This window comes from Erinaceus europaeus, chromosome 13 (assembly GCF_950295315.1).
Source record: "Erinaceus europaeus chromosome 13, mEriEur2.1, whole genome shotgun sequence".
Classification (NCBI taxonomy): Eukaryota; Metazoa; Chordata; class Mammalia; order Eulipotyphla; family Erinaceidae; genus Erinaceus; species Erinaceus europaeus.
This window is the reverse complement of record NC_080174.1, coordinates 42,479,404-42,491,511: the sequence shown is the minus strand read 5'-3', so window position 1 is coordinate 42,491,511 and position 12,108 is coordinate 42,479,404. Positions and strand designations below refer to the sequence as shown.

At 49.5% G+C, this 12,108-nt stretch overlaps 1 protein-coding gene across 3 annotated transcripts in view; it reads right to left on the bottom strand.

The window, feature by feature from the left end:
- Positions 1–1,469: 1,469 nt before the first annotated feature.
- WDTC1 (WD and tetratricopeptide repeats 1) overlaps positions 1,470–12,108 on the bottom strand; it is a 58,704-nt gene continuing 48,065 nt past the window's right edge. For all 3 annotated transcript variants that reach the window (XM_060205621.1, XM_016192296.2, XM_060205622.1), the window contains 6 exons: positions 11,300–11,408; positions 10,163–10,336; positions 6,883–7,118; positions 5,200–5,377; positions 4,113–4,305; positions 1,470–3,439 (listed from right to left, as the gene is read on the bottom strand). In XM_060205621.1, coding sequence (XP_060061604.1) covers positions 3,242–3,439; positions 4,113–4,305; positions 5,200–5,377; positions 6,883–7,118; positions 10,163–10,336; positions 11,300–11,408 — 1,088 coding nt within the window. In that variant the 3' untranslated portion in view covers positions 1,470–3,241. The remainder of the gene's footprint in view (positions 3,440–4,112; positions 4,306–5,199; positions 5,378–6,882; positions 7,119–10,162; positions 10,337–11,299; positions 11,409–12,108) is intronic.

The following is a 12,108-nucleotide window of genomic DNA, read 5'->3' as shown; positions in this document are numbered from 1 at the left end:
GGGGGATTGAATCTGGAACTTCAGAGCCTCAGGCATGAGAGTCTCTTTTCATAACCATTATGCTATCTACCCCCACACTGGATATATCTTTTAAAATATTATTTACTTATTCATCAATAAGAGAGGGTGGGGGGGGGGAGAGAATACCAGAGCTGTTCTCACATATGTGATGCAGAGGACTGAACTCAGGACTTCATGCTGCAAGTCTGGCACTCTGGTTACTGTGCCACTTCCTAGGCCACTGCTCTGAACATGTTGTGAAGATACTTCTGCAGACTTCAGTCTAGGAACACAGAGGAGTGATTAGCAGTCCATAGCAACTGCTTCATACCACCACCTACTGTGGCTCTGCTAGGAACTCTTATCTGCCTCCTGCACTAAATTGATCAGACCCTGCATGCTTCAGTCTGGCTCTTTCCAAATGTACAGACAGAAGAATCACAAATCTTCAGTAGTAAAACTATTTTTGCCACAGTACTGGAACACAGTTTTCAATTGCTCATCAAAACATCTTAAGGTGTCCTAGCAAATCTGAAGGGGCCACAGTAGAGCATTTTAAAATCTGAGAGAAATTCCTGGCTACCAAGAAAACTCAAGGTGGTTAACAGTTCCACCATCAAATTGCACCACATCACTTTGACTATGTCATCTTTGAGAAGCTGTGTTCTTAGTGGTTGTTGTGATGGAAAAAAAGAAAAGTGAATGTGGACTAGGAAATGAAGGTGACGGTGCAATCTGATCAGAAAGCTCAATACGTTTCTGAGTGTCCAACAAGCACACAAATCGCATTAGTAATTGTAGCTATTTAAGAAGGACTAAGAGGCCCCTTTTAATTTATATATGTTTAAAATGATGACTAGCTTCTTATGACATAAATTCTTATTAAATGATTTGGACTCAACTACTTAACTTGAACTGCTAAGTGCTTCTTTCGGCTTAAAGGCTCTATGAAAACTGACTGAGACACTAATGGTGGGGTGAATGTCATGGGCTGAGGAAGTTTGGGTAATCTGTTCTCTAATAAAAAAACTGTGGGTTATGAAATCAGTTCAGTGGGGTATAGTCAGTATTTTTTCTCCTTAATAAAACAGAATGGTAAATAGAAGACACTGCATGTAGCAGAGGTAATTATTGTGCAAAACTCATGTTCATAACATATATACAAACAAACATAGATCATGGGTCTCAGGTCACATGTAAAATGTCTATCTTGTTTTAAAAAGTCTGAGAAACTACTAAGACCCCAAACTCATCATTTTATAGCCGAGACAACAGCTTGGAGAGTGAAAGCTGAATATTGCAAATCACAGCCACCAGTGCAGGGCAGGCTCCCAGGAGTCAGTCTCCAAGGTAGGCTGGCATCATTCTTGCTGGTAGATTCTTGCTGAGCTAATAGTGGTGAGGGTTCAGCTACCTTCTCTGTGGTCCCAACACCCATTTGCACCCCCACAAATGCCACCAGCCACACCTAGAACAAAATGGTTTTAATCAATTGCGTCACCCTCACTCTCCTGGGAGCGGAGCAACAAAAAGGCTCGGCTCCTGCCCCCAGAGGACAGTAAGGCTTAAGTGTCTCTCCACACTGCAGGGCCCAGGCTGGGCAGGGGACAGGAGGCAGGGAGAGAGGAAATGGTGGGTGGCTGAAAACAGGAAAGCAAAGGGGCCCTGCTGGTCCTTGGGCCCCAGCCCCAATACTCCCACTCTCCCCTTCCAGGCTGCAGAAAGGTCATGAAGAGATAGGGGAGCACATCCCAGCAGCAGGAGAAGCAGCAGCAACAGCAGCTGTTTCCTTCCCAATAAATATACTTCATTACCAAGCTAGAAGAGGGGTGGGAAGAGGGAATAGGGTGGGGAAGAACAGAGAGAAGCTGCCACCTGTGTTGCCAGGGTTAAAGCAATAACAAGATGGTGCCAGACCCCCCACCACTATCCTCACCCCCTTGTCTTCTTAAAACTGTAAAAAAGCTTTTAACATGGCCCTCCTGTCTCCAGGGCTGCTCTGAAGCCTGACTGAGAGGAGGCACCTGGCAGAGACGGGGAGGGAGGGAGGGAAGGAGGGCGAGAGGAAGGTTGCTTCTCCCCAGAGGCTACAGCTGGAAGGCTGGAGCCAAGTAAGCACTGAGGGGAAGAGGGAGGGAGAGGGGAGGAAGGATGAACCCACTACCTCAGTGGCTCCTAGCTGAGAGCCTTGGGGGTTGGGGGGCTTGGTGAGTGGGAGGTGACTGCTGTATCCAGTGTAAAGCTTGGGGCTGCTAAGGAGGGAGGGGGCTGAAATAGGGGCATCCTAGTGGCTCAGGAGGAGACCCACCTCCCTCCCCCTAAAGCAGCAGGGGACAGAGAAAAGCCATCACTTCTTTGGTCTTTGTGGCGGCTCTGCATGTGGAGTGGGAGGAAGGGCAGAAGGCCCTTAGCAGGGAGCCCACAAGTGAGAGGAGGCCTGGCTGGGAGCTCTGGCAGAAAGGTCACAGTGAGGCCAAGGAGCGCCCCAGAGAGTGGCTGTAGTGCAGATGAGCTGGCACAGGTGGATGAGTGGGTGAGTGAGTGGGGTATGGTGGCGTGTCCCACCCTCTGCAAGGACACTCAGGATAAGGCTGAGCTCCTCAGAGGTTGTGTCAGCAGGGAGAACAAGGATGCTTGACTGTGACAAGGGCAACAGCCTCCCTTGATGCTCCAGGGTTCCCAGCTTTCCTTCTGCTTCCACCCTGATGTGGTGGCTCTGGAGGGAGGGGGAAACCCTATCCTTTCTCAGAACCTTCCCTGAAGACCAAGGGGGAGCTAGCCTTGTCTGACATGGAGCAAGAGTGGCGACAGGTCAAGGCTAGCCCTTACTGACAGGAATTCCACTCCCCTTCCTGCTGCTGGGGCTGAAGGGGAGGGTGGTCCTTGAAGACAGCTTCATTTGTGGCCTTCCCACCCATGGCAGGCCAGGGCCCTCCAGGGAATGAATGGAGGTATTAGGGGACACAATCAAGGGCTTTCCCTCCTGCTCTTCTCAGGGCTGGGGCCAGTCCAAGGGCAATCTGCCCAATAGTCTGAAATCCAGGAAGTTGTAGCAACCACATCCCTGATGCCAAACTAACAAACTAAACAGGGAAATAGGGGGCTGGGGGGGTGGAGGGGAGAGAAAGAAAGAATGATGTTGTGGGGAGATGATGACAAACCAAAACAAAACTCCTTGACCTCTTACCCAGGGTGGGGGGCCCAGCCAATAGCAGGGGCTGGGAACCAGGGCTAGGAGGGCCTAGCTGGGCCGGCAATGCACCTGGCCCTCAGAACTGTCCTCGTCGTCAGAGGCCCCGCTGCCCCCACTGCTCAGGCCTCTGATCTGATAGCCCATGTTGAGCAGCATCACCTCCAGTGGGTCTGCATTCATGCGGCGCTGGTTGGCTTGGGAAGCACCCTCCATGTCCTCCACAACTCGGCCCGTGAGGTCTTCGCTCTGTGGGCAGAGGCACACACACTAGTGAGATGTATGTGTATGTGTGTGGGGGGCAGGTGGAGACACACACAGACCAAACTAGACATATGGAGGGGAATGTATACACCAGATGACTATGGGTGTGTGTATATGAGTGGAGAGGAATGCACATGAGGGGGATGATATACCACACAGAGCTATACACATGGGGGTGCCCACATATTATATACACGGGGATGTATATGGGGGCACATATGCTGGGACACATAATGGGAGGAATATGAACACTCACTCATCCTAGCAGCTTCTAGTCTCTAGATGACTCAGTTCTCTTCCCAACCTTTACAGGTTGAGCCACAGGCTTTGCACACAGTTTACACTGGTTTTGGCCACCCTGTCTACATTCTTTTTTTTTTTCCCAGAGCCCTGCTCAGCTGTTTTTTTTTTTTTTTAAGGAGTTTATTTATTTTCCCTTTTGCTGCCCTTGTTTTATTGTTGCAGTTATTACTATTGTTGTTATTGATGTCATTGTTGTAGGATACGACAGAGAGAAAATGGAGAGAGGGGGAGAGAAAGAGAGATAGCGTAGACCTGCTTCAAGGCCTGTGAAGCGGCCCCCCTGCAGGAGGGAAGCCAGAGGCTCGAATCGGGATCCTTACACCAGTCCTTGCGCTTCGCCTGTCTACATTCTTACCTCTGGTCGGGGGTTCCAGAGCCGTACAACAGGGTCAATGCCACTGGTGGCCAGGAAGCAGTAGCTGGGGTGTGGCTGCAGGCAGTTGACTATGGACTCATCTCCTTGGAGCACACGGACCAGGTTGGTGGTCTCCTTTTCCCAGATGAAGAAGGAGCCATCGTCAGAGCCACTGATGATGTACTGAGCATTGCTGGCGGTGGGGTGGGGGGCAAAGGGCAGGGAAGTCAGGTGGGGTACTTCCTACAGCCTCAAGTAGAGGCTGTGTGGCTTAAGGGGACAGTATAGCAAATAATTTTGAATAGGCTCAGCTCCCAAACTCAGGAGTCTTCACATGACTCAGAACTTGCAGGCACAGGGTAATCCTTTCCTTATAGCAAAGTCCTGTTGAACTATTCTCTTTATCGTGGGGCAAGAAACTGCCTGTGTCCCTCCAAGATACTCTCCAAAGCATATTATAAATTCCTTGCGTGTGAGGATTAGGTCCTATGCCTGCTGGATCCTGGGCAGTGTCCTAAGCCTTCCTGGATCCAGACCCCCAAATCCTACACAGCATGCAACCCTCTCGTACTGCTTCCATCTGGAGATGACCTCCGTGGGTTCACATGACTGTTGTCTTAACCACCCCACAAATTCACATCTACAGTGGGGTGTGAGACATAGACTATGGCCCTTAGTACTTGAAACACATTTCTGAACACACAGCAGATGTGCCAAGACTGCCAGTCTCTGAGGAATCTTGCCTCATACCCCACTCAAAAGGCTCAGGCACTGAAGAAACAAACTCTGGTACAGGGGAATGAGGGGTACAGTAGGGGTGGAGAGAGAGGGACAGTCTAGGCAGTGCAGTGAATGCTTTAAGGACTACTTCATTAGTGCTCATATTGCCCTCTGAGTGTGGATGGCAGGTTTCATTTTATAGTCGAAGAAACTCAGGCCCAGAGAGATAAAGGCATTTGCTCAAGGGTACAGAAGTAGAGCTGAGCTTTGAGACTCTTTTCTAAAAACATTATGTCCCTGTAACCCCTAGCCTCCTGCTGCCAGCCAGGCTGTACCCTCCGCCCCCCTCCTCTTCAGGGCCTCAGACCTGCCAAAGAAATTGGCCTCCTTGATATCCGTGGTGGTGTTGCAGTGGCCACAGTAGCGGAACTGATAGTCGTAGCTTCGCTCCCGCAATACCATTTCATCCTCTGAGATGGAGTCGTTGCGGCTTGTGCTTCGGAGACGGACTGGGCCACCGCCACCACCAGCTCCTTTCTTCTCCTCTGAGGGCAGAGATCAAGGAAAGGTGAGAGTACTATCTCCCTCTTCTCACAAGCTCCATCCCTGACACGAGGATGTAGGGCTATCTGCCTCTACCCCTCTTTAGGAAAACTGGGAATAACTATGGGAAAGAAGCATCTTTGGACCTAGCCTTTGAGGATGTCCAAGAGGAGGCCTCTGATGCCAGGAGCACCTTCGCTCATGTTCCTAAACAATGTCTGGAAGCTCCAAGGAGGAACAGACCCAAGGCCTATTTGGTGGAGGTGAAATGCTGAGAGGGGTGAAGCCCTAGCATGGGAGCCTTGAGTGCGTGTTTTTTTTCTAAATAGACTCATAGCTCTGAACACAGTAAAGTCTAAGCCTCTGGAAGGTAAGGTATCATAGTTCTCCAATAAGGCTGGCCGAGTGCTTTGGGGCCTTTACATAGGACATTTATTGGTTGCAATGCCAAGGACTCTACATCACACAGCTACCTTTTGTATCTAGTTAACTCATCATCCTTGAGACTTCAGATTCTATGTTTCTTCTCAAGAACTGTTATCAATCAGAAATCTCACCTGATTTTTTTTTTTTTATAGCTAGAACTCAGCCCCATGCCTGGCATAAGATAAGTGCTTGCTAGATATTCAAGCAAACAATTACAGTTAGTAAACTGCAAAGGAGAGAGGTGAGGCTCCACAGCTGCCTCACTGAGTTTACCTTTCACATTTACAGACCATACTACAATTACCCAGCTCACTCCCTAATGCTAACAAGGTGAGCTGGGCAAGACTTGGAATGCTCTCTGCTTAGGCAGGATAGCAGCTTCAGATAACTGCAGCTTTGTCTGAGGTACCTGGTTACCACATGGCAGAGCTGGGTCTGGAAGCTGTGACTCTGTATCCTACATTCAAAGCATTTTGACTGCTTTGTATTACTGTTTCTGCCGCATCCTATAAGGTGGAACTCCTTACTCAGAAGCCCCAAGGGAAAGTCAGGGCCCTGACTGTGAGCAGAGGTAATGGCCTGGCAAGACTTAGCTCACTCCTACTCTGAGTTCCAGGCAATAAACAGGCTTGCTCTTTCTCTATTTCCTTTTTCTCTCCCCCCCCTCTCTTTTTCCTCCCTCCCTTTCTTTTGGATTGATTTTCCATTTCATGGGGGGCAGGCAGGGTGGAAGTGGTCCAGAGCACCACTCTGGCATATGTGGTACTAGGTATTGAACCCCAGGGCCTCAAGCATTCAAGTCCTTTTCTTTACCACTGAGCTACCTCCTCAACTGAGCCATCTCCCCAGTCACTACACCAAGTACCTTTGACATGCTTCTGTTAATCTTCAGTACCCTGAAGTGAAAGCACTGAATGCCTTTTGAGACAAAGAGGCTAAGAGACCAACTCTCCAGGTCATATGGTTTTTGAATATATATCTGAACCCAGGCCTCTCCAATCCAGGCCTGTATCTTCTTCCAAAATATAATACAGCACCTCAAATGCAGAGTGACAGCAACCCCTCCTCAGTGCCCACTCACCACCATCATTTTTGGAGAAGAGGGCAGCTGTGATGTCTCGGCACAATGCATCACAAGCACTGCTGTGTGCCTGTTCTGGGAATTTCCCTTTGAAGTCATCTAGGCATTCCAGGGCTTCAGCCACGTACTTAAGCTCAAAGAGGCAGCGGGCCAAGCGGAAGTGTGCCTTCAGATGGCATGGATTTAAGGAGATGGCCTTGAGGCAGTCCCGAAGGGCATCGTAATGGTCGCCATCCCTGGGAAGGCAAAGGAGTACAGCTTGGAGGTGGGACCATGTGGCAAGTAAGGAATCCCCACTCAGTCTCCTCTGCTCTTGGAGCCACCCCAGACCACCTCTGACAGAGAATGCTGGCTCCCCAGGAGACAAGAGTTTGTTAAAGAGGCAAGTCAAGAACCTGAGGTCTTGGGAAAGGTGGAGGTGGAGACTGGATATGTGACAAAAATCAATGTCAGGCTGCCCTCTGCTGGAAATGAGAGAGCAAAGGCATATCCACTCACCCCAGGCGCCCACAGCTCTGCAGCAGAAGGCCTGGCATCTTGCCCACATCAGGTTCCCTAAGCCCTCTGCCCCTCTTCCTCTATCCCTCTTAAATCCCCCTGGCTGGCCTTCAAAGCCATGTCCAAGGCAGGGGGCTCTCAAGGACAGTTCTGTGGTCTGGGGAAGCCAGAAAAGTGCCAGGCTGGGGACTCAAGGTCTGACCAGCAGGCAGCATGCCCTCAGCCAGGCCCCCCTCTGTCTTGGCTGACTGATCCATAGCAGCTGTGGCCTCTACCTCCCGGGGCTGGAGGATGGGCCTGACAATCTGGCAGAGTCAGCTCTCTGGAAGCTGATGGCGAGGGTGTATATGCACACCAGGAGCTCCACATCACCCCCACTCATCTCTAACCTTCTAAAGAAGTGGAGATGGTGTGTGTGTGTGTGTGTGTATGTGTGTAGGATTCAAGTAGGGAGGAGTCTAAGGAAAAATCCTTCTCTTCTTATCCTATGCCAGAAAACAGGATACACAGTCCCCCAGCACCCTGCTCCCACCTTTCATTTGGAGAGCCAGATGGGTTACTGGAACTGCTTCTCCTTAGGGAGCTGTTATTTTTTTTCTTCCACTGGGGTGAGGTGGGCCTAAGCCCCCCGCTCCCCACCACCCCTGTGTTAAACAGAACTCTCTATAGCCCTTCCACCAAGGCACAGCTTACAACACTCCTGCATGGGCCAAAGCAGATCTGATACAGACAGTGTCTTCCTGACTCTCTTCTCCTACAGCACTCAGAGGAGCATTCAGTGCTTGGAACAACCACACTCAGACCAGGAACAAGCAGTACAGCCAGTGTGGGGACAGGCAGGAGAGAAGGTACTTTGAAGCTGTGGCCTGCGTCAGAACAAGTGACTATGACGAAGGAGCAGGCGCTGTTTGGAAACCCAATTACAACCTGCAAGGTGCCCCTCAGAGCTCCTGGGGAGAGCCAGACCAGAGAGCAGCCAAGATCCAGGGGGCAATAGCTCCCCCTGCATCCAAGAGCAGATGGTAGCCCTGGGGACAGTGGCCTGGGACAGAATGTGACATTCTAGGGATCACTGGCAGGCATGTGGGGATAGTGAGAGAGAGCAGGCTGGCCCTAGGGCTCACCCAACTAGACTCACTGCCAGATCAACCTCTCTGAAAGGACAGACCTCAGTACATCCCTCTCCTCAAAACTCCTCAGTAGCTGCCCATCATCCACTGAATCGAGGCCAAAACGCCAGTGCTCTGCATTCCAAGTCCTTCCCAGGCTGGCCCCAGGCTACCTCACAGACTCATCTCCTGCCAGTCCCTTCCCGAACTCTGTGCATCAGCCAAATGGATTTGTTGTTGAGCAAACAAGCTCCCCCAACCCCACGCCTTTGTTCACACCACTTCATCTTCCTGGGAATGTTCTTTCTCCATGGTCCCTTCCTCCTTTCCATCTCCTTGCCTACCCCTGCCCATACTGAAAGCCCATTCCAACACCACATTTTCCTGATGCCCAGTTAAAGCCACCTGACTTTTCTTAATGTCCATAGAACTTAACCTGGCCAGAGATTTACTAATTGTTTTTCCTGCCTCTCTGATGAGGAACTGTGTCTATATATCTATACTTTGTCCAGGACAGGGGTATGCAAAGAGACTCCTGTACCTTGAGGCTCTGAAGTCCCAGGTTCAATCTCCCACACCACCATAAGCCATAAACTGAGCAGTGCTCTGGTTAAAACAAACAAATAAAAACACAAACATGCTTTGTCCAGAGACTAGGAACTCTGGAGCTCTACAGCTCAGAGTGACATAACTTTGGGTTTCTAGTGACTTGTGTATAACAGGAGTTCAAAGAACCCATCAAGGGCACATATGGATTAGGAAATGCATGAGTGAAATGGATTGAAGTCTAGACAAAGACCAATGAACTCTACCCAACTCTTGGGGACAGAGAGGCGAGATACCCAGAGACCATGATCTCTTTGGGCTTGACTGCCATCTGAACCCTTGGCAAACCCTCCATGCCTGAGCTAAGGCCTGTGAAGCTAGCATATTCCCAAACTCCCATCCTCTATTCTGCTAACTTGGGTGGGTTTCTTAAGTCTCCCTCTCTGGCCTGCTTAGTTGCAGCCAGACGATGGCACACCAGCTGGCCTGTCTGTCTGGGCAGAGCCGACGGATGCCAGACGGAGTAGAAATGGCTGTGGGCCCAGCTCTATCCATCTCTAGCCTTGGCCCTGGGTGGGGGAGGGGTTGCCTGACTGCCTGCTGGTACTGAAGGCAGGAAGGCTGGGGGCTATGATGGTCTACAAGAATAAAAGATTTTTTTTTTTTTTAGGATATGGACACTCTCTTTTATCACTACAACCTAGCACAAGCACAGCTGGCTTCAGATCTCTGGGATACTGTTTGTTTGGTCTAAATGTTTAAGAGCATAAGAAAGCAAGCCCCCAAGGTTGAGAACCTGTAGAATCATTTCAGACAGATATCAACTAAATGCAACAAATGCTGCATTTCCACCTAGCAAGATTCCACCACTCCTTCAAAGCCCAAATTGTACCCTAAATTCTCCAACAGTTGGGATTAATCAATCTCTCAATTCCTACTTCCCCAGCTATTACAGCATTTCATAACAAAGTACTATGTTGAAACTACTTATGACCCTGTTCTACTGAACTGTGAGCTTCAGAGGCCTGGATCTAAGAAGTGGCAAGATGTCACCGTCATGTTCCCTGGCTGATGTCGCCCACTTGGGGCACAACCTTCACTCCTTGTCCTAGCCAAGGTGCACTCACCACTTGCGCTTCATGTAGGCAGCAGCTCGATTTCCGTAAAGCATGGCATTGTGAGGGGCCTTCTGCACAGCCTTGCTATAAAGTTGAATGGCCTGGGTCCACTGTTGGCAGGCAAAAGCCTCATTGGCTTGCTGTTTCACACGCTCCAAATGTGGGGGTAACTCTACCTGAGGGCTATGGGAAAAGCAGAACCAAGTCAGGTAGTTCTTGGGGAAGTCTGTAGCACTGCCTGATGACCACCCAGGTTTTTTTTTTGGCCCCTAGGATCTGTGCTATTACCTAGAAGAACACACTCTTAATAATCCTTGGCCTAGATTCCCATGATATGTAGTGGACATAATCCTACAGCTTCTGAGTCAGTAAAAAGAAAAAAAAAGGGTGGGGGATGAAATTGTCCTAGACAGGCTTAATGTAAAAAAAAAAGTTTTTTTTTTTTTTTAAGATAGAGACAGAGAGGCAGACAGCAGAGAGGGAGAGAGAAGGAGGAAAGGAGGGAGGAAAAGAGGATAAGAGAGGGAGAGAGAGAGAGACCACAGCACTGAAGATTCCTTCAGTGTGGTGGTAGCTGGGCTCAAACCTGGGCCACATACATAGTGAGGCAGCACACTATCCAAGTGAGCTATTTTGTCATCCCTTAATAGAATTCTTAATCAAACCCCTAGGAATGACAGTGGCTGATACCACCTGCCACATGCTAACAGGAACCTTTAAATCACCCAACTCCATCCCTTGATCTCTCTGTAAAATGTTTCTTTCAGGAACTAGAGGATTTGTGCATCCAAAACCCAGCACAGGGTTTGGTAGAGAGGAGAAGCAAAACAGATGCTATGGCACAGAGGCTGTGTGTGTGAAACCCTGTTAGGAGTGAGCTCAATGGCACCTATGCAGCTGGTTCTGACCCCAGGTACTCGTGCCAGAGGACTGGAGCTTCCGTCTGAGCATGACTGGAGTCTGATAGGTGGGAGTGCCAGTGGGACCACTAGCTATACTCCAAAAGCCACTTTGTCCCTGTCTTCTGACTCCAGGAATCTGCCTAGGTGGGGGTCAGGAGGAGTGTTTATAGGATATGCCTTTTTTTTTCCAGTACATATGATATAACTGGGGATAGGAGGACTGGACAAATCAGGCTAGCCTCACCTGATAGGTTCCCTACTCTCTGGCAGTCGGAAGCCATTGCTGTGAAGGTGCAGGCCGTTGGACACGACGTTGGACACACCATTGGTGGACATCTTGCCATTCTGAACTTCTGGCAAGGGGTGAGGAGAAAAATGGCAATAATTCAGAAGGAGGTCCTCGTTTCTCTTTGGCAGCCTTCTAGCTTTCATCACTGGGTCTGATGGCTCTGGTGGGCTATCATTCCAGGGTAGGAGCCATTCCCAGAAAGCAAGTTCTGAGGAGCAGGCAAAATTCATAAAGAAAAAGCCTGTGCGCCCTCTGCTGGTTGGAGAGTAACAGCTTCAACTTGGCATTACCCCTACAAATGAGTGGAGGTAGAAGCTAGGGGTGAAGAGGTGCCTAAATCAACCACAGGCGCCAGGACAGGGTCAATTAGGAGACTGACCCTGGGCTGGAAGGGAAGGACAAATACTTCAGGTCTCAAGTGCCAAGTTGTGGGGGGGGAAATCCATTTTTCTCAGAGATTTATTCCTTTAGCTTGTCAGCAAGACACCAAAGTACTGCTTCATCATATTGAGTACTTTAAATTGAATTTGGGGCCTCACACATAGAAGGAATGGGCTCTACCCACTAAGCCACCTTCTTTGCCATAGAAATCTGTTTGTTCAGGGAGAAGTGTAGTGGGCTGAGATGCAAACCCTTCGACAGACCTTTAACTTATCTTCCTTCTTATTGTATAGACATTGTCATTTCATAGAATGTGCTCCTTTTGGAGGATCAAAAGTGTAGCATAAAGCAATGGGGAAGGTTTATTGGCAGAGATAGCACAC